The sequence below is a fragment of the Asterias amurensis genome, chromosome 1 (assembly GCF_032118995.1).
Source record: "Asterias amurensis chromosome 1, ASM3211899v1".
Lineage (NCBI taxonomy): Eukaryota > Metazoa > Echinodermata > Asteroidea > Forcipulatida > Asteriidae > Asterias > Asterias amurensis.
In genome coordinates this window covers 17,699,907-17,722,085 of record NC_092648.1, presented here as the reverse complement: position 1 = coordinate 17,722,085, position 22,179 = coordinate 17,699,907, and the positions used below count along the sequence as shown (strand labels likewise).

Here is a 22,179-nt window from a genome sequence, read left to right as displayed (position 1 = left end):
ATTTCGGTAATGTATTAATTCGATTGCGAAATTGTGCATTTCATTTTCTGCTGAATCTGACAGAGCTCTCACCCTGCCAACAACGAGAGTCGGCTCTCGTTTCACTCTAAATACTGCCCGGTCAGAATTGACCCGATCCGGGTCCAAGGTGGCCTGATCCAATACTGGGTCAGGCTTACCTGGAAACTGGTTGAATAAAATAAGATTTATTTCGGATTATTGCGTCAGCTTGGACCTATTCATGTTAAAGGCAGTGTACACTATTGGTAATTCCTCAAAATAATTATTAACATGAAACCTTATTTGGTAACGAGTAATGAGGAGAGGTTGGTAGTATAAACATTGTGAGAAACGGCTCCCTCTGAAGTAACGTAGTTTTCGATAAGTAATATTCCACGAAGTTTATTTTGAGACCTCATAATAAGAATTTGATGTCTCGAAATCAAGCATCTGAAAGCACACAACTTCGTGTGACAAGGGGGATTTTTCTTTCGTTATTATCTCGCAACTTCGATGACCAATTGAGCTCAAATTTCCACAGGTTTGTTATTTTGTGCATTATGTTGAGATACACCAAGTGAGAAGACTGGTCTTTGACAATTGCCTATAAGTGCCAGCGTCTTTAAACGTTTATCTTGACACGATCCGGGCTACTATATTGACAATTTGACACATAAATCCGCCAGGCCCCTGTAAACGGGAACCGGAATCCGTTTCAATTCTCACCTACCTGGAGTTATTCGAGTGTGCGAGATTTTTCTGTGATTCCCAGGGGCGCCATGTAAACAACGCAGGTTTGGCAAGAAGTGTTGGTACCCGTAACACAATGTGGGATTCCCGTAGTACATTATCCTCTTAACTATAATACCATAAACGCAACGAGAACCCCTGTCATGGTAGTGACGTGATATTGACAGGCCTACCATAAGAAATACTTGCCTACCAGCAAACATGAATCTCGACGAGAGGCAAGCGGATAATTTTTTTCACAATTATTAGCAAACAACTCTCCCATGATTATGTTGTTTGTTATGAAAGGAACACGTTGCCTTGGGTCGGACGAGTTGGTCTATAAAAAAGCGTTTGTAACTGTTTGTCATAAAATGCATATGAATAGAAAGATCTTTTAAAAGTAGAATACAATGATCCACACAATTTTGCCTCGAAATTTCTTGGTTTTCTCTTTACTCTGCGAACTAACACGGTCGGCCATTAATGGGAGTCAAACATTTGACTCCCATGGCCGACCGTGTTAGTCGACGAGGTAAAAGGAAAACCGTGCATTTTCGAGGCATGTTTGTGTAGATCATTGTATTCTACTTTTACAACAACCTTCTAACCATATGCATTTTATAACAAACGGTTTCAAACGCTTTTTGTAGACCAACTCGTCCGATCCCAGGCAACGTGTTCCTTTAATTGGTCACGCATCATGTACAAGTCTCGTATATAGCCTATGGCATGCACACTATAGCATGTTTTGTCTTATATGTAAGAGGGTATCATAAAATTTGATGGAAATGGTAACGACGCCACATGACTGTTATGAATTTCAATTTGACACTTAAATTCTATGTGTTCAGCCGTCGTGTGCCCAATAGAAAGGCTCAAAAAGGATGTAAACCCGTCTTCCAGCTATATGCTTCAATGGTCATAAAGTACTTTTCCAGTAACAAAATGCCGTAAGCAAAAAACATGGTCCCTGACACGCAACACATGTGACATTATTGCTGAAACATTGTTGCTATATGATAACCCTAAAGAGACGTTTTCCCGATCCCATGCAAAATTTTATAATCAGTATAGTGACTTATGAATGGCAGAAAACACATTAAACTTCCACACTCGTACTCTCTGAAACTCAATTTTGCACAACATTTTTAAGCCCTGTATCCGGTATTTACACAGGCTTGATACTTAACTGTGCCCTTGAAATGTTCCAAAATAAATTCAAAATTTCCTCATAGGGTCCCCTTTACCAAGGAGCAAAGCTTTGGTGCCCTTGCCCTTTCAAAAACGAAGCCTGTTTACCATTTTCACTATACTTCTTCCAGTCACGTTGTCCTCCCGTTTTTATTGGTCATGCATCATGTACGAGTTCCGATTGTGGAGATAGACTATATGGTCTATCTTGTCTTATATAAGAGGGTATCATAAAAAAAACGATGGGAAGTAACTACGCCGTATTTATGTACTGTAGTTTTGACACTGAAATTTTATCTTGTTCGGTCTCTCATTCACCTTCAGAGGTTTACTTCAAACCTTTGCACACGATAACACGTACATATTTATTTCAGAATATCTATTTTATTGCTTTCTCCAGAAGACGATCAGAGCATACTAATCGTCACGCTGAGTTGAAACCTATGGTGATTTTCAGAACCACCCCAACTCAATTAGAGATTATCATTAAATGGTGTTATAGCAAACCTTGCTATGTCATATTTCCACCAGCATGCACAGTTTCAAATCCTTCGTATTATTATGTTACCCGTCCAATCCATCTTGTTTATATTACCTACTATGGTTTTCATTGGGATGAGATCAGTTTCATTCATTTTGCCAGTGTGTATCCATCAGGAATACGTGCTGAGACCACCGACTAAGTAATACTAAGGACGTTATATAGGCCTACTTATGCGATCGGTGTACATTATTGAAAGTTTATGAGCGAATGGTGAGAATATTATGTTGAGTTGAAAACGTGGAAATGTTATGTAAAATGAGGAGAAAGTGAACGAATTGAAACATTATTTTCATTGCACGAAATACGTTGTTTTATGTACATCACAATTTCTTTTTTTTTTATTGGGGATAAACATGTAATAATGTACAAGGGTGTATTCAACGAATGATTCGGTCTAACTTGCATTAGTATAACAAAGGATTGGACGAAAATGCACGGTGAATAGTGTGGCCAAATTCCCAGCTTATGATGAACCATGTAATAATTTAAACAATGAATGTCACGTGACCCATAATCCTCCAATCTAATTACAGGATCCACTTGGGTGTTAGACATTTTCATTGATTGTTTCAGTTTACTCTTATAATAAGCCTTAGCCATCTCACAGATTATGCGTAGGCTTACAACTGGTACGGACTGACATACCGGCATGTTAACAAGCTTCCCAGTGTCTTCAATAAAATTGTCAACTGTTGTTCAGTAGTTACCTTCTCAAAAATAACCGTGAATATAAAGAAATCCAACCATCAAGTATTTTTCAAGTACATGGAAAGGTTAATAAGAATAATAGACACAATGTATATGGGGAGGCATTGAATGATCTGGATAGATTAGATGCAAATAAGAAGTGTTCTGAACAGGCCGTAAAAGATAAATTAGCATAAAGGTCTAAATTTTGTGTATCTCTCTGTTTTCCTTCGACTGTTTTACCTTTTTAGATTTTCCACGAATCTTAGATTTTCCACGAATCTTATCTTGTCCCTACTTCACGATGTCCACTCTTTTAAATTGAGTTCTTGTGTTCTGAGTAAATAGGATTTTGCAGAGTGTATATGTATTTACACCTTGAGGGTTTAAAGGTATAGTGAGTGATGGAGGGTTGTATATTATTTGTTCTGAGAGTAATCGATCTGTATACGGAGCCCGTAAAGGGACAAGTTTTTTTCGTAAATTTAAAAAAATACTTTTTATTTTCCTTGATATTTACTGGAACGAATTACTGGAACGAAGGATGTTTTCGAGAAAACGAAATTTTATTTCTAGCGAACGAAAAGTTATCTCGATGGAATCATATGATACCAATATTTGAAGGGTACGAACTTTTTTTAAACTTGACTCTTTAAGGGGGTCCGTAAATTTGAACCATTTGATGTTCAAATAACATAAGAATATTCTTTATAATGGTTCTCAAAACGCATATAAATATTATAAATGAATATATTATATTCGATTTGTCGTTTGACAAGCTGGTTCCAAACACCTTTTCTGATTTAGGAAAATAATATAGATTCAGATAACAAATATATCTAAGTGATTATAGTGATTACGTGATTACACTTAAAGTGATTACTTTATATCATTTTAGCCTTAAGATTCACATGGTTAGCAAGGAATGTGCTGATGGGCGTACATTGCACGTTTGATACTTTTTCGTATCCTTCCCTTTAACGCACAGCTAGCACAGATATTTTTAGCTTACTCTGTAAATCGGAAAATATTGTGACAGTAAAGAATTCCGCGCTAGGAAGAGCCCAGAAAACAAGGCCCGACTATTCCTAATGTCAATACTCCTGTATAGCATAGAGATATAGTGCGCGTAAAATCAATAAATAATTATCTCCTTCAATATTTCGATACTTCCATAGTTTTTTGTGTGTTTTTTTTTTTTTTTTTTTTTTTTTTTGAGAGAGAGAGAGAGAGAGAGAGAGAGAGAGAGAGAGAGGAGACGGGGCATGTTCATTTAAAAACATAAACCTGTTTTTTTACAGCCCAAAACTGGACACGTTTGGTAATTGTCAAAGACCAGTATTCTCACTTTAGTGTATCCCAACATGTATGCATAAAATAACAAACCTGTGAACATTTGGGATAAATTGGTCGTCGAAGTTGCGAGAGAAAAAAAAAAAAAAGTTTGTATCAATCAAACAACCTGCAAAATTACAGCATCGGTTTTCTAAAAATTAGAACACGATTGGAGAACAATCAGTGTGACAACAAGATTAAAGGCAGTGGACACTATTAGTAATTACTCAAAATATTTATTCGCATAAAACCTTTCTTGGTGACGAGTAATGGGGAGAGGTTGATGGTATAAAACATTGTGAGAAACGGCTTCCTCTGAAGTGCCATAGTTTTCGAGAAAGAAGAAATTTTCCACGAATTTGATTTCGAGACCTCAGATTTAGAACTTGAGGTCTCGAAATCAACCATCTAAACGTACACAACTTTATTTTATGCATATGTTGAAATACATCAACTGTGAAGGCTAGTCTTTGACAATTACCAATAGTGTCCACTGCCTTTAAATGTATGTGGCTATCCTGTATAGGGTCGGGACACCGTAGAAAATAATTATACGAAAAACAACAAACATTTGTGCTTTTGTTTTCTCTTATGAGGCAGCCCATTGTTTTACCCGTTGCTCCTTGATTTGTTGTCAAATTTTCATATTTTACTTTATTTTTTATTATAAATGTATTTTACGAAATGTGTTTTTATCTGTATGTATTGTGATATGCCTGAATAAAGTATTATCATTATTGTTATATTACAGAATTACTATTTCGAGATTAAAAATATTTAATTTGGTTTCTACCCATATACACCGATGTGTGTTAGTACTGTATACTCAGTACTTACCGAGTCCTGTGAAAAAAAAATATAACAGGCATATTACTCGGGTGGGATTCAAACCCACGACCCTTGTAATTCTAGAGTTAGTGTCTTGCAATACACATATCGGTGTATGGGTAAAAACACTAAAATTGTTACACTATACACCGTTAACCATCGACATGACCACCTTTTTTGTAAATAGATAGATGAGTTATTGTGCTATGAGGGGTATTTTTGATGTGTGTGATAAATGCATGTAACCTAACGAGGAAGACACTTTAATTGCATCAGTTGGTAAATAGTACCAAACGTTTTGATGTCACGTAAAACACACATTAGTCGCGTGAGAGTAGAAAGAAACCATGTGCAGCTTGCTGCGGGAAAATAGCGCAGAATGACACGGTGCGAGCCATAAACAAACACATTATGTTCTGACAGCGCTGTGTCATGTCTTTTAATTGTTTGCACAAAATTTGTAACTTTTTTCCCCTTAACCTTTTTTCTGTTGAGAATCAAGAGAACAATAAATGAGTGTTCCACGGGATAAAAAAAAAAAGACAGAAAAAAAGGAAAAAACTGGGTAGACGGTATGCCTCTATTATAATTTACGATATGCAGGGGCATTTCTATGTCTTAATAAGACATTGTGATGTCCCATTTTAGTTAAAGAAAGCTTTACAGTGGGCACCCCACCCCCAGCTGAACAAGGTGTCCAAAGCTATTCCTACATTTACCCTGGCCACCACCACGGCCTGTGAATCATACACCCATGACAGAAAGTTTTTGTTATAGGTTCAATATTTTGGGATAACCACCCAGATATCTGTTTTTATAATTATTATAACCACACAAATTATAAGTGAAATGTCTCCCAAAATACTTCCCACTATTGGAAGCTGTTATACTTTGATACTTAGTAGGTTTTTATTGTCATTCGTTTTAAGAGTAGTTACCAAAAAGTATATACACCTTCCCTTTATGACATTCGCTGGTTGATAATGTATTAATGCATGCACTCGCCACGCGTATTCAGGAACTAACCGTAATGTAATTGAGTACTAATTAACACACTGTCTTTAATTGTGTTACATCGTGCCAGACAAATCGTGAATTAAATTAGAAATGCATCAACCCTGTTTAACATTATTATTTAGACAATAGAACGAAGAATTGAGACAATTGGAAATCCATGAAATGTTATGATTAAATATACATTTCCATATTTCAGTTAGAAAGGGCCCAATTTCATGGAGCTGCTTGAGCACAATAACCAGCTGAGCACAACAAAATTCTGCTTACCAGAATAAGATTACCAGGCAAAATACGATGTCACATGTACACCTTCTTGTGACTGGTATCCTGCTTATTTTTGCTAAGCAGACAAAATAATGTTAAGCTCTATTAAAATATTTGGCTCAGTTTATACATTGCAGTGTGAGGGATGTGGTTAGCACAATACTAATACCTCCATTGTCTTAACCACATTGTACACACTTGTCATCTCATACCATGATATCCTAGGCTGGACAATGACACACGTCCTAATGAGGGGTGTCAATCAACATGGAGCAGTGGTTTGGTTAGGATGGGGCAGGATGAAACACTGCAAGCATATTTTATATATTCACAATGTATGTCAACTGTAAATGGATGAAACCATCAATGATACAACTTAATTAAAAATGCAAACAACTGAGCTTAAAACCCAGGCAATACACATGTATACAAACAAAACAGTACACAATATTGTACACAATGCATGGCAATTGTCAATGGATTACCCAAATTATAAAATGTAATTGATGAAATAAACAATTTAGCTTATGTTAAAATAACCCACAGGCAATAATTGGACATGTTACAAATTGTACACAACATTGTACACAATGTCAATTGTCAGTGGATTAGACCTTATGATAAAACTTAATTAGAATAAGCAAACAACTTAGCTGAAATTGAACCATCAGGCAATACTTGGAAATGTAAACAAATTGTACACAATGTGTATGTCAATATAATTGTCAATGGATGAAACCAAATGATAAAGCAAACAAATAAACAACACTGACTTAGACAAAACACAGGTAGGAAAGAAATGCAAAACAAGCCTTTTATAACCCGTCGAGAAAGCATGTCATTATGTGCTGTCAACAAAGTAACAGGGCATTGTACCAAACAGTCCCTTGCTGCTGGGGTTTTAAGGCCATGTCACACATGGTCATTTTTACAGGTAACTTAGAGACAAACAACTAAACTCTGTATGCACACGGAACATTTCAGTAGCATGTGGCACAAGTCACCTGATTTTAGCTGCAATTTACTATCAACAGTTAAAATAAAGAGAATTTTAATGAATTTTCTTATTTTAAATTGCCTGGATGGAACTCGTTGCGAGTAAATTGACATGTGTGAAATGGCCTCTCAGAGAAACCAATTTAAGCAATTTCAACACAAAGCACAAAAAACTACCCTCATAGACTATCAAGCAAGCAGCCTTAACATTTACAACTAAGGGAGTAAAGAGTCAAAGCCCACTGAAGGACAGTTGCAACAAAGCTGTTTTAAATTTGGCCACTCACGTATAGGTCGTGAAGAAATCCAAGGGGTCCGATAAGAAGATTGTCTTTAACCTTGCTTTATTTGTCATATAACTCAGTATTCTAGTTTTAGAACATCTTTGGCGAGGTTAACGGATACGTGTAAAAATCAATCGACACTATAAGATGAAGGGAAGACACTCACAAGGAAAGTTTTTTTTCATGAAGCGAAGCTGTGAAAACTCAAGAATGGGAGAGAGTTTTCTTTGTTTTCTTTGTTACCATTTTGACTTGCATTGATGAAATATAAGTTTAAAATGTCCCCAAATGTTAATATTTTATTTTGATCTTAGATTAGCATGCTTTCAGGTAATTGGATGAATGTTAATCAATACCAGTATAGCTGTTCAGTTACACAATTAATATTGATCCAATTAAAAATATATTTAATGACACAGTATGCTTTGCTCAAGGCCTTAATTAGAACACAATCTTTTGAAGAAAAGTTTTGTATTTTGTTCAGATACTGTTAATATCAAAATGTCACGCCGTCACGGTCAAAGCTTAAAGCGAACAACCACAAGATGCCGACATTGTGTTTACTTTCCGGTCCTTCGCAGCGAACCTCTCTCCCTCCCTTCCTCTCGTTCAATGGATGTACCGACAAGGCTGGGCAGATTACGGCAAAGGAAGTACGGCCTCTGCAGGTATCACTTACACCCGGACTTTACTTGAAAACCAAGGGTGTTCGCTGAAAACTACACCCTTGGGAAGAAATCTTTGCACAATAACAGGAAAAAATCAAGGACTCTTGATGCTTTAGTAGAGAACATCCTTCTGCTCAAGTGGCAGCGGCGGCTTTGAGGTATCCCCCCTCCCAGTTACTTTCTTTGCACAACCCCAAATTCTCAACCAATCTTCACCCAGATGGCTAAAGTTTGAAATCTAACCCCGAATCATTGCACTCACATTAATGTTATATCGTTAACCCAAAAGGCTCAAGAATATCGCTGATTACATTAAAAAGTAAAGCCCCCTCGCAACTCTGAATAGAGTGTCATGGTGCAGGTTTTTATACCAGCAGACGAGTGTTGTGTTATATAGCACCATTGTCCAATCAGATTGCGATTTTGTGCTGGTCATTAATCTTATTATTATACAAAATAACATTCAAGACCAAAAGTGGGTCAAAGTATAAGTTGTCAAACTTACCATCGTGTCGCTCCACACCATTTTCAACTCGTAGTCCTCCAAAATGTTGGGGTCCGCGTTAATGTGATCCAGTGCCATTTCCGTAGCTACGAGGACCCCGCTCCCGTCCCAACCACCACCGGGCAGCGAGAAAAACCCGCCGATGTGTATGGGGATCTTCCCCCCTTCGGGCGGCACGACGGTGGTATCCCCTTCATCAGCAGACGCAGTCGTTGCGTTGGTGGTTCCGCGATAAGGGGTAGTTGGTTGCTCAGTTGGGTCTCGGCCAAGGCCTCCCTCAGATGGAGGTTCGCTGTACTCCATTGTTGTCTGACTATCAACTGGTGACACTAGTTCATCAACGATCAAAGCAATAATTATTAAACAACGCAAAACATTCCCGACTTCCATTCTGCACAACACTGTAAATAAATAAAACTCTACTTGTTTGCATAGAGAAGTGTTAAATGAACGCAGAATGAATCTGGCCAGTGTGTGCTGTCTGACGCTCAAGCCTGTCAGTTGTCGTATACTGTAAGGTTCCACGCGAGAGGATGAGGAATGATATAAGTGATGTCGTCACTCACTGCATTATGTAATTATTTCGCAAAGGTTGTGAGTAGTGCGTGTACGAGGTTAACACACACGTGACTGCTTAAGACTTTGAAACTCTTAAATGAATTTGGATTGTTTCTTAAAGATATTTGAGCTGCTACGGAACGTGCACGTACTTCACTGAGCAAGTCTTGTTAGCAAAATGTTTCAACTGGTCCCCGGTTGAGTTTGTGCCATGGCAAGCTGCAATAGGTTCCCCACAAAGTACGGTGTATTGTGAGTTGGTTTAACCACCATAGAGAAAGGACAGAGCTTTCTCTATGGTTAAACGTGCACGGTCTTTAATGATATGCATTGAATAATTACAGCCAGAGCTTATTTGAAGCATCCGTTGTTTAGTGACTAACCACCACGTGTATTTACAACAACAGACCAACCGGTGTTAACACCGTTCAACCGTGTGTTTCCATATTTTACGGTGTATCATAGGCCCGCCCACACAAAGGTATTGGTATCTAACTCTTAGAGTGAATGAATAACTTCATTGCATTATCTAGGACTACTCCGGACAATCGAATCTGTGAAGCTAACATAGTGCGTACGTTTAAAAAAAAATAATAATAATATGCGGACGTTTTTCAGGGACTTGCGTGCGGTAAACACCCATTCGGCATTAATTGTCCCCTTTAAAAAGGGGATAATTTGCTGGCAGATTTCAGACGAGAACATTTCTGCTGACAGTTTGTACATTTATTAATATTTGAATATAAGTCTATTCAATAAGTATTTAATATTAAATTTCTTGGTGATTTTCAGGCTAGTACCAATCGGTATCAAACCTTAGGCCCAGACGAAAACATCCCTTTCATACGAATATTGAAGTTCAATAATATTATGGAATTTATTCACAATGGAAGAAATACAATATGCATACAAATATTTACACAGTCATTGCATGAATATCATTGATTTCATTTAAAGTACATCTTGTCAAACCATTGAACTCTACACAGTAACCTTAATTTAATTCATTTATAATATTTAATTTAATTGTATAGTTTTGTGTTTGTGCTTAATTTAACGTTTTGCATGAGATAGGTAATTATACCGTTGTATTATAGTGAGCTGTCCAAGCATGTGCTGTTACCTTGTTGAGAGTATTGGTGTAATGTCGAATCGAGGGAAAGGAACACAATACAAGAGTTATTTTATATTTTGGAAATATTTGTATAAGATCATCTGAACATATCATCATGTCCACACCCACCCGGTAATCCAGTACCAATTAATACCCGCGTCCCTGACACGTTAAATCTAGTCACGGTGGTTTTAAACAACTTTAATTTCTTTTAACAATCACAATTAATATTAAAAATAGATGACTGAGAAATCCACCGGTGGAAGGACGGACGGATTGTTCTGGCATGGCGCCATTCGCTTAAATCGTCTCCTCCGGGGTTTAACTGAGCGGAGAATTGGAAATGTGGTTTCAAATTTATTATTCGACTCGTAAATGGCAAATATTTATTTGATCCATCTTCTTCAAGGAAGCTCATCTACAATTCATAAAGGTGAGACTGTATGAACAGACAAAACAAATTAACACAATTTGTTCTGGACTACCAGTTTTTGTACCACGGTTAGGCCTATGACTGCAGAGGCAAAGTTCTTATCGGCGTTCCGAAGCCGTATAGCCGTCCGAATTACACACGATCTAACGGTCTGTCCCGAGCCAATGTGGCTCATCAGGCCGGTGTTTTATCTGGTTTTATTGGCATTAAACGACTGGGGGTTGTTCGTTATTTCCTGGACAGTGCTCCATCGCAGTAATACTACCCTGCTCTCGCTGGTATCCATTTTGTACTCCTGCGTGGAGAGAAGCAATTGTAATTCTTTCTAGCTCTCGTTTATAGGCCTATATACTACAGTTCGACATCCACGTGTGTAGGTATCCCTTCGCTCATCGGGCACTCACTATTCGTGCAGAAACGGTACGTGCACACTATCGGCTAAATTGAGTTATCGGCTGAACTGAATCATCAGTATGTGATATGCTTCGTTTGCAGCTAACACAGCCGAAGCCAAAGTCGCTGATTTGCACGAGGCATAATTTCTTAAAACAAAGGCATTTGCACCCATGAACTAAATTGGTCATGATTCCACGGCCCACTAAGCTAACATTATGCTTTGACTCGCCCTCTAGCCCAGATAGGAGTTCTAATTTCGTAAGTACAGTTCGTAGCAAAGACGCTAAAGCTTGCCAGTTGTTTAAAAGTAGTTGAGTGACGCAATCAATTTTTATAATTGTTGAAAGAGGGCCTACCTTTCCCTTTTTGAAACGCACATTTAATAATAGGTATAGTAGTAAATAGCTTTAGGCCTATATGCGTTAAACTCATTCACTAGTCTTAAAAGCAGTGGACACTTTTGGTATTTACTCAAAATAATTATTAGCAAAAAACCTTTCTTGGTAACGAGTAATGGGGAGAGGTTGATGCTATAAAACATTGTGAGAAACGGCTCCCTCTGAAGTGACGAAGTTTTTGAGAAAGAAGTAATTTTCCACGAATTTGATTTCGAGACCTCAAGTTTAGAATTATTTTGAGGTCTCGAAATCAAGCATCTGAAAGCACACAACTTCGTGTGACAAGGGTGTTTTTTCTTTCATTATTATCTCGCAACTTCGACGACCGATTGAGCTCAAATTTTCACAGGTTGGTTATGTTATGTATATGTTGAGATACACCAAGTGAGAAGACTGGTCTTTGACAATTACCAATAGTGTCCACTGTCTTTAAACTAAGCCGTCCGTGGATGAAGGAACGGAACCTTCCACATAAAAAACATTCAGTTCGAAACAAGTATTTTAAAAATAAGAAAATATAGGTTTTATTTGTTTGCTTTCAAGACTTTTAATTTTAATTTTCGTAAATAAAGTAGTTGTTGGTTATTTTCAGCAGGATTCAGAGAGTGGATGAAAGGCAAGCGATCAAATTATTGATATCACCGAATTACGAAAAACAAAATCTGAACATTGCAATGAATGAAACACAGAAAAATGTTTGTATTGTCCCATTTTTGCGTGTGTTTGTTTATTTGTGAGTTTTTTCTCAAATGTTTGGGGTGGAATTTATTATTATTTTATTCAGAGTAGAGGCGCATGCAATCGGCAAAAAGTTCTGGCTATTGGGGAGCCGTAAGACAGCGCCCTCTATTGTTGGTAGCTCCTTATTGTGCCGAGGTCAGTTGCTGTTGTGTGATTGTTGTCGCGTTGAAATTCAGGTAAATGTTCGTAATATTTGATCCCATTAATTTACAGTATTGCCCACTTAGTCTGATCTTAGGCAAGACATTACGACACTCTGTAACACTCGGTCATATGGTCATATCAGGCTCGTAGTTCGTTGCGACTTATTAGTAGAATAAGCAGCGTCGTGAGCTAGAACTTTTTGTTAATGGATTGGATGGGGGCCGGGTGGGGAGTTTGGAGGCCCAGTGGGAATTAGTTACTTTGGGGGGGGGGGGGGGGGCATGATTTCATTTTGGATGGGTACGCTGCATGGGGGATACACATAGTTTTTTATTTTGACCCCCTATCCAGACCTAGGTAGACACCTGACTAGGCATAGTGATGGGTAGTTGCGATAACGTAACCCTCCTCCCGACGGCCGCCAGGAGGAGGGTTACGTTATCGCAACTAAGTGATGGGGTGAAGTTATTCATGAACAGTCCCAACAGTGCAACACAACACACAACACACAACATGGGATGTCACAAGCATCTTGATCATCATTATATAGTCATGGTCTTGTGTCAGCCAATGATAAAAACTCCAAATTGTATTATTATATTCATTGTATTTGTAGGTTTGGTCAGTGACAGTCGGCCCTACACATCTCAAAGAGAGAGCAGCCGGGATCCCAAGTAACAACAGACATTTGGAACTCTTTTATCATTTTAGCCTGTGAAGTTTGTCGGTTTCCTGCGGTTCCTTATTTTTTATCAAGATGACTGAAGTTCAGATTTGCAATGTCGATGAGTGGATCAAAGAAAACAAGAAGTGGTTCGTGCCTCCAGTCTGCAATAAAATGATGTGAGCATTAATTTGGGTTTTACCCTTACAACACCCATGTTTGTTAATAGCACTGTATACTCGATAAGGTCACAGGCCTCTTTACTCGGGTGGGATTCGAACCCACGACCGTTGCTATTTTAGAGCAGCGTCTTACCAACTAGACCACAGAGAATGCCTGATAGCTAGAGACAGTTCGAATCCTAAATTTTAGCAGCAGGTACCGCAACCATTTAAGAGATGTTAAATTTAACATTTTTAAAAATGATGTGAGTTTTGTCGTACAGATCTTCAAGTATTCTCCGCCGCTTCGATCATGTGTGCAACTCGAGAAGGACTTGCAATATCATGGTGTTACTATAAATGTTCTTCAAGGACACCAGCACCATAGCGCTTAGAAATGCAGGGTCTATGTAACTTTTGTAGGACAAAAAAACACAATGTCCACAGATTTACACTAAACTTACACAGTTTGAAGATAATGATAGTAGAAAGCTTCCCTGAAAATATTACGTGCTGAAGGGCTGCAGTTTTTGAGAAATGCGTAAAACAATGTCATGAAATAATTTTTGTCTCATGAGACGAAAATTATTTTAATCATTTACAAACGTATTTCCATGACATTGTTTTACTCATTTCTCAAAAACTACAGCACCTCAGTAAATAATATTTGAAGGGAAGCTTTCCACTATCATTATCTTCAAACCCTGTAAGTTTAATGTAAATCTATGGACATTTTGAAAAAGTACCCAAATCCTTTAAGCACTGTATATATTTTTAATATTGCTAACATTTTCATTATATGTGTTGCACCGCTTTCAGGCACAAGGAAGGTCAGATGAAATCCTTCTATGTTGGGGGTCCAAACCAACGCAAGGATTACCATATTGAGGAAGGAGAAGAGGTAGGTTGCATAGATAGCACTGCTGGCAGCCCCTGCAGACCGATCAGGGAAACCAACTCGCGACAGAGTGCGTCCTCTGGCTTAGACCTTGTCCCTTGTGTAAAAGTCAGTTACTTATTGAGTGTAAATGAAGCGCCAGAACAAGGGACAGAAAAGCCAATTTAGTTGTATTCTTGTGCCATTGGCATTGAGGATTCTGATATTATTTGGACTGTTGATTCCAGTGCCTTTTACCCCTGTCTGTCGGGGCCAACAAAGCTGGTATCTAACTATGTGCGTATCTCATTTGTCATTGATAGTTTTTCTACATGGAAAAAGGCAACATGTGTCTGAAGATTGTTGAGCAGGGTAAACACAGAGATATCCCCATCAAAGAAGGAGAGGTAAGGGTTTTCCTTTTTGACTGTTTAAGTTTTAGCACTAAAGGCTCTGGACACTATTGGTAATTGTCGAAGACCAGTCTTCTCGTGTATCTCAACATTATGCATAAAATAAAAATACCTGTAAAAATTTGAGCTCAATTGGTTGTCGAAGTTGCAAGATAATAATGAAAGAAAAAACGCCCTTGTCTCATGAAGTTGTGTGCTTTCAGATGCTTGATTTCGAGATGTCAAAATCTAAAACTGAGATCTTGAAAATAAATTTGTGGAAAATTACTTCTTTCTCAAAAACTATGTTACTTCAGAGGGAGCTGTTTCTCACAATGCTTTATACCATCAAACTCCTCCCCATTACTCGTTACAAAGTAAGGTTTTATGCTAATTATTATATTGAGTAGCTACCAATAGTGTCCACTGCTTTGACATTTAAGTGATGAGTTGTGTTTTATGAAAGTTAACAGAAGTAGCCTGTCTTTCATCTTCAATAAAATTTCCCCTTAAAAACATGTGATGGAAACCTAAATGTCTTTTCTCTCAACAGTTTTTCTTGCTGCCAGCATGCATTCCTCATTCTCCTCAGAGGGAGGCAGATACCATCGGCTTAGTCCTGGAGCGAGAACGCGATGAGAAGGAGATGGATGGCCTTAGGTAAGAGAGTGATTAGGAGGCTAAATGACAGTTAACCCTTACATGCACCAATTATTTTAGTGATACTAATTGTTTTATCGGTTTTTTTATACAAATGGCAACCCCCCAAATAACAGATCACAGTTTTGCTGCTCACAAGACCAAAACTTTGGTGCCATGCCACAACATTTTTAGGAAATTTATTTGAGGGAACAAGTTATTTGTCTATACCAATTATAAATATAGTTCGAGTAAGAGATTCAGTACAAGAAGACTGCATTGGTCTACACATCAATGAAGACGGTCAAAGCACACTGGTCGAAATGTAACGTCAAGAAGAAGCCGGCTCTTTTCAGAGCAACCACTACTCACAAAAGTTGCTGCTGAAAAAGGGAGATGATGTGTACATGCATTTCTCTGAGGTTTTCAGGATGTGAATTCCAGATCATGGGTGCTATGCTGGAAAAACCCTGTCCCCGTAGCTGGCTAACGAGACCAGGAACAAGGAGTATTTATATAATTTGGTATAATATTTTCAGGTATTTTGTTGGTGACTCTACTGAGTCTCTGTATGAGGTATGGTTCCATTGTGAGGACTTGGGCTCTCAGCTTGGTCCCCTGATCAAGACGTATTTCGCATCTGAGCAACACAAGACTGGAAAACCCATTCCTGGTAAGTTTGTTCTCATTTTCAGAAGTTATGCTTTCCTAAAATAAGCCTAAAACAGCTGTATAATTTTTTCCAAAGGAACTTTCTAAAAATGCCAGTTTTGAAAGTTTATGATTTTTTGAAGGTAATGCAAAGGTGTGTGTTACTTAAATTCTTATGATAAAATAGAAGTAGCTGTTGCAAACTGCTAACCAACCAAGGACCTATGCTGGAAAAGCAGAAATTAACTAGTGGCCTGATGTTTTGCCCCTAGAATATTCTTAAGTCTTTGAGATTTTGTATGCTGTTGTTTTTGCTTTAAGGTCATTATTCAGTTTCCAGAATTTTTTTTTATCTTGAACAGCAACAAACAAACAATTCTCAATGTAATTGACCGTTCCGGCTTTCCACTAAGCTCCGCCCACCGCGCACGTGAGCAAGACACGTGTACAAGCACTCCCAATGACATTCTGCACGATTCTGCCGCGCGTGCCAAATATACGCGCACGCATGACCGAGTTTGTCCGACCACAATCATTGCTGTGATTGGTCAAAATGGGTGAACGCGCACAGTTTGATTGACAGGCCGGATCGGTCCATTGAACCTCAAGCCATTAGTCTGAGGATTGTTACAGTTAAGGTCATCGTTTCATCAACGTTATGTTGAAATATAAGCAAAATTATCTAGAAGTCACCTGTAAAATGTTCTGTTGAATACAGTGTCTTTTTGCTGAGAAAACAGAAATTGCGTTTCATCAAGAATGCCAAATCTTTAGGTTACCTTTTGAAACTCACATTGATATCTAATTAATCAGATAATATAGTTTTGCAGGATGCCATTACCATCTTTAAAACAAGTAGGTGTTCAAGTTAAAAGAAAAAAAGGAAAATGTTTGACCCTACCTGTGAAGAGCATGCAGCGTTTTGAAAGACACAAAACTATGATTTTATTTAATAGGTTGTTTCTTGTTGAGCCGATACAAATATTTCAGGGAGCTACAATTGATAACCTGTTTAAACCTTTCCTTGCAGGAACTATTCCTGAGAACCCACCAGTGACCATTGATCAAGAGACCGTGGTAGAAGACCCGATGTCACTCCAAGGATGGATTGAAACAAATAAAGAAGAGATCGAGGAGAAGGGACACAAGTTTCTCTTTGGAAAAAAATATCAGTTTGAGGTATGCTGAAATCGTTGGTTCTTACATAAGTTATTTGCACTGTGGCTCACAAAACCATCCTCTTTTGGCTTGTAAAGATTTTAATGAGATTGGTTCTTCCACAAGATATCCAAACTATGGCTCACAAAGCCATCATCCTTTCCCTTGTGGATGTTTTGACCTGCAAGATTCTTCTACCCACTCTTCGGAGTTGTGTCCTTCCAAGGCTTGATTTCAAGAAATTTTCTACTAGACCACGTGTCTTGTAGCTCAGAACTTTTTCTTTACCAGCTTCTGACTTTTTTACATTAATTTGCTCAACTTTTATAGGAGGAGGTTTCAAATAGACTGATCCATTAGGCTCCGCCCACGACGCAAGTGTGAGCAAGAACACGTGAGCCTCTCAAATGCCTTTCTGCACAACTGCCGCGCGCACCAAGCATACGCGCATGCATGTCGGACTTTATTTGTCGGACCTTCGTTGCGTTGTGATTGGTCAATACGCAATGGGGCAGAGCTTAATGGATCGGTCTACTAACAAGTTTAAGTATACATGAGTAAATCTTCAAAAATATGTATTTGACAAAAACACTGGACTACAGGACTTGGATTTGGTTTTTGGATGACTGGCTAAGTGTGAACATAACTGGCTGTAATCAATGTTCAGGTTTTTTTTTTCGAGCCCTGTACTTCGTGGAAATACTATTTTGTACACGGATTCACTGTGCAGTGTGTTTCATACACAATGATAACGTTGTTTTCAGAGGAATAAACCATTCCTGAATATACTTAATAATTCATTCACAAACTCAAACAATAATTGTTGTTTCGGAAATATCAGCAAATGTTGTCCCTTACCCCTAAGATTTTTTTATTGAAAACCCATGTTCAGCTAACCAGATTGTAGGAATTTCGTTTCATTATTTCTTTTCACTTCTTAAAGATTGTGATGTATGGACCAGGAGAGCATGTTGGGGGTTGTGAAGCTGCTGAGACATGGCTGTGGCAAATTGTAAGTAGAACAGATTGAGAGTGTGCATACTCAACCTTGTTCCCAGTGGTGTTCAATCTTGCCACACTAACTTTCCCCAGAATGCTGCTTTTGTTCATTACCCCTGGAATATCCAAATCTGTTTGATATGAACTAGTAGTGTTGCAGTCCATTCTGTGTCAAAAGAGGAATCAAGTCCTAGGTTCTTTTGAACTTGCCCCTTCTTAAGTTTTAAGTAGTTTCAAGTTTTTAGGGACTCATGAAATTCCTGTTTTCAGTTTATTTATATTGATCGGTACGTTTATTGGCTTCTTGTTTTACATCTTTTATATCTGTGAAGCACCTTTTTAGTCGTTTGTCCAACTTCTCATTTTATAAGTAAACTATCAGTTCTATTATTAAGTTCATAATCTTGTTTAAAATCTTATGGATTATTCTTTGAAACGTGAAGGAACATTCTTTTTTTTTGTTAAATTCATAAACTAAAAAGGAAATTTCTTGTATCCCTTACAGAAAGGATCGTCAGAGGTCAGTGTAGGATCAGAGAAAGTGAGGAAGTTTGAGTTGACTGAGCGTGAGTGTATGCTGATACCAACAGACACCAAGTAAGTCATGGATTAAAACGTTCTCATTCCATGGGCTAAATGTCTGGAAGCAACCTAAGCGCAAAAAGTAATTAAGCATAAAGCAATATTGCTTTACCACATTAAGATTACCAGCCCAAATGCCACGTGTACCTTTTGTGACTGGTGTCCTGCTCAGTTTTGCTTAGCAAAAAGTTGTAAAGAAATTTTTCTGCTTTAAGCAGCTCCATAAAATTGGCCCGTGAGCCCAATGTCAAATCTTTGATACAAATTTGTGCTTTGGCTACGAACTGTGAATCAATGAAATTCATGCCAACCAAGTTGGAAGATTATATTTTTAAAACTGTTTCTTTTTAAGCTTATTTTGAGTTTATTTATTTCCCCCCCCCCCCCAAAGATTTACTGCCAAGCTGGAGAAGGGTTCTTTTGTTCTGGGATGTTGCCAAGACCCCAGGAAGAAGGAAGTAGCCCAGAAGGATTAAGGGACGATATCTGCATCGAGCAACAAAAGACCAACCAACCACTGTACCTCCCTACCCTATGTTAGTCATAGTCTTACGGATTTGACTTGGAAACCCTGTGTAGCATTTTCGTTAAGTTTCAATCCATCGACCACCATTATTCTGTCTTATTTTGTATACACTTCTGCAACCGATGATTAGATATAATACTTTGAGAAATATATTAGGCATACAACAGTAAAATGGATACATATTCTCAGTCGTTTGCTGGCAAGGAAACCAGATATAAACACTGGCCTGATGAGCCATATTGGCTTGAGACAGACTTTACTTCACTTTCTTCTCAATTAATCATTTATTATTACCCTGTGTTGTTGTCGGTGTTTTGGCAAGTGAATAGACCGATCCATTAAGCTCCGCCCCATTGCGTATTGACCAATCACAACGCAACGAAGGTCCAACAAATAAGGTTCGACATGTGTGCGCATATGCTTGGCGCTCGCGCGGCAGACTGTGCAGAAAGTCATTGGAGAGGCTCACGTGTTCTTGGTCACACGTGTGTCGTGGGCGGAGCCTAATGGATCGGTCTATTGAAATGCTTGGTGTTATTATTATTATTACTTGAATTCGAAAATCATGTTGCATCAGTAAGTTGTGATGTGGTTAGCATGAGGGCCCATGTGTTGGCAAATGTAGCTTTGTACCATAATCTTTTAGTGCAAAGGTCATACATGTACGATCTATTTTATGTATTTCAGAAGTGCCAATATCGTACATGTACGATCTATGTCATAAATTCAAAAAGTGTACCTCCAAAAGCTTGGCATTTTAGGTTCAAACGCATACAAAAAGCATGTACTGTAAGAGCTTAGAAATGAATGGTATTCTATCCCACAAGTTAATGAGGGGAAAGTACTTCCGCCAGTCTAAAATAAAGAAATGCTTTTGTAAATATTTTTATATATTTTTTATAGATTTGGATGGTTACGGGCATTAAAAGCGTCCATTATCAATAGAAATGAAATATTGTTGTGGTTTTCAAAGCGCACATTTTTAAAGCTGTTCTTTTTAAGCGGTTATGCTTCTCAGATTCAAAATCTGGGGCATAAAAAAACTATTATTTTGACATAACCACATTACTTCAAATCAAAATGTTTCTCAAAATGCTTATTTTATGAAAAGCTGCTATAGGCTTATAGACAACAATTTTAGTTTTTTTATTTTAAGAGTGATTTCAAATATAAACTTTCCCTGTAAAGAAACATCAGTAAAATAATATCTGCTTGAATCATTCAATTACATTATTTGACAAAAGTGACAGCATTTTTACAGCATTATTTCTCAACATAATCAGCACTTGTGCCAACTTTCTCATTGACAAATGAAATTGAAAAATCCATGAAAATATTGGGTTTTTTTCAAAGAAATGCATTGATAGATTGTCATAGTACACACACAGTCGGTGGTTTATATAATATTTCTCATTATTTAGGTTTCTTATTTCTATAGTGCTTTTGTTCATGCAGTTACTTTAATATCAGCATTAATTTACTATTATGATATGCAAGATGAAGATTATAATATAAATAATCTTGGTGATATTTTTTAATTTGTTTAAAATTTTATCAGCATGGTAAAGTTGGTTTGTGTATTTTTCTTTAATTAAAGCTTCATACTTCCTGCAAATGCTAATGCGAAGCGAAAGTTGGACACAGTTAAACTGACTGTGTTGCAAACTATTTATTGCAAATTTGTGACGTCAAAATTTGCATTCAAATTCGCATCCGCAGGAAGTATAAATCTGAGTGGAGGGAAACCATATTTTTTCTGGATGATATCATAATCAACTTCTGGTACTTTCAACTGAAATATGTAGAAATACTTTTATTTCTAAAATAAAGGATTTTAGAATAATAAAAAAGAAATTTACTTTACTTGTCATTTTGTCTCTCTTTACTGGCCTCCATTGTCAAAAAAGCATTATTTTTCACTCTACATTCAATATAGGTTTCCTTACGTTTCGTGCGCCTTGGATATTATGTAGTGAAGGTAGAGTCTTAGGGATGAGTATTTTAAAGTTAAAGGAGGTACCATTGCAGGCCTGTGGATGTACTCTGAACTTTCACCCAGTTACTGCAGCGCTCTCGCGGGGGAGGGGGGGGGGGGTTGGCTGGGGGTCTGCATATGCGGTATAAACTGGATATAACTTCAAGTACAGCCACAGGATTACTTTGATCATGACGATAGTGCTGCTTGGGATGAATCAACCAATTCAAAGGCCTTGTACCATTTTCCATGCTAGTTAAGAAGCTTAAAAGCTAATTAACTGGAGGAGATTTTTTATAAACCATTAAATCTTGGGCCCAACGGTAGTAAAGTGCGAACAAAAAACTCCCCAACGGCATTTAAAAAAATATGATTTTTTTATGCACAAAAAAGTGACATTGACCTTGTCGGTTGGGGACTTTCTGGCAGGCAAGATGCTCCATTGGGGGGGAGGAGGGGCGGGGGGGAGGGGTAGGCAAATTTCCATGTAAGAGCTATACGAGTAACAACTGAACAAATTGTTTTGAGATGTTCCCATATCAAAAGTTGGGTAAAAATCAGACTTTTCAATCTGCATTCAATAATAAAAGATTGTTTTCTTCCATTGAGATGGATTATGTGTAAAGTCTTCGGTCATACAGGGGTAAAGTACTACGACTGTTGCATGAGTATGAGTTGGACAGACAATAAAAACATCAAACAGTCACGTACTGCGAGGGC

General features: G+C 37.8%; 2 protein-coding genes across 3 annotated transcripts in view; one reads left to right on the top strand and one right to left on the bottom strand.

The window, feature by feature from the left end:
* The window catches only part of LOC139948140 (gamma-aminobutyric acid type B receptor subunit 2-like), a 42,573-nt gene extending 32,908 nt beyond the window's left edge, over nt 1-9,665 (bottom strand). Inside the window, exon 1 of the mRNA XM_071946188.1 lies at nt 9,052-9,665. Coding sequence (XP_071802289.1) covers nt 9,052-9,441 — 390 coding nt within the window. The 5' untranslated portion in view covers nt 9,442-9,665. The remainder of the gene's footprint in view (nt 1-9,051) is intronic.
* The window catches only part of LOC139948148 (3-hydroxyanthranilate 3,4-dioxygenase-like), a 37,158-nt gene extending 15,816 nt beyond the window's left edge, over nt 1-21,342 (top strand). The window contains exons 1-10 of one of the 2 annotated variants that reach the window (XM_071946201.1): nt 12,813-12,867; nt 13,452-13,678; nt 14,480-14,561; nt 14,861-14,944; nt 15,483-15,589; nt 16,108-16,241; nt 17,250-17,398; nt 18,321-18,389; nt 18,882-18,973; nt 19,350-21,342. In XM_071946201.1, coding sequence (XP_071802302.1) covers nt 13,593-13,678; nt 14,480-14,561; nt 14,861-14,944; nt 15,483-15,589; nt 16,108-16,241; nt 17,250-17,398; nt 18,321-18,389; nt 18,882-18,973; nt 19,350-19,434 — 888 coding nt within the window. In that variant the 5' untranslated portion in view covers nt 12,813-12,867; nt 13,452-13,592 and the 3' untranslated portion in view covers nt 19,435-21,342. Of the gene's footprint in view, nt 1-12,812; nt 12,868-13,451; nt 13,679-14,479; nt 14,562-14,860; nt 14,945-15,482; nt 15,590-16,107; nt 16,242-17,249; nt 17,399-18,320; nt 18,390-18,881; nt 18,974-19,349 lie in introns of those variants that run through there. The other variant, XM_071946209.1, reaches the window with a different exon arrangement.
* Nucleotides 21,343-22,179: the final 837 nt, after the last annotated feature.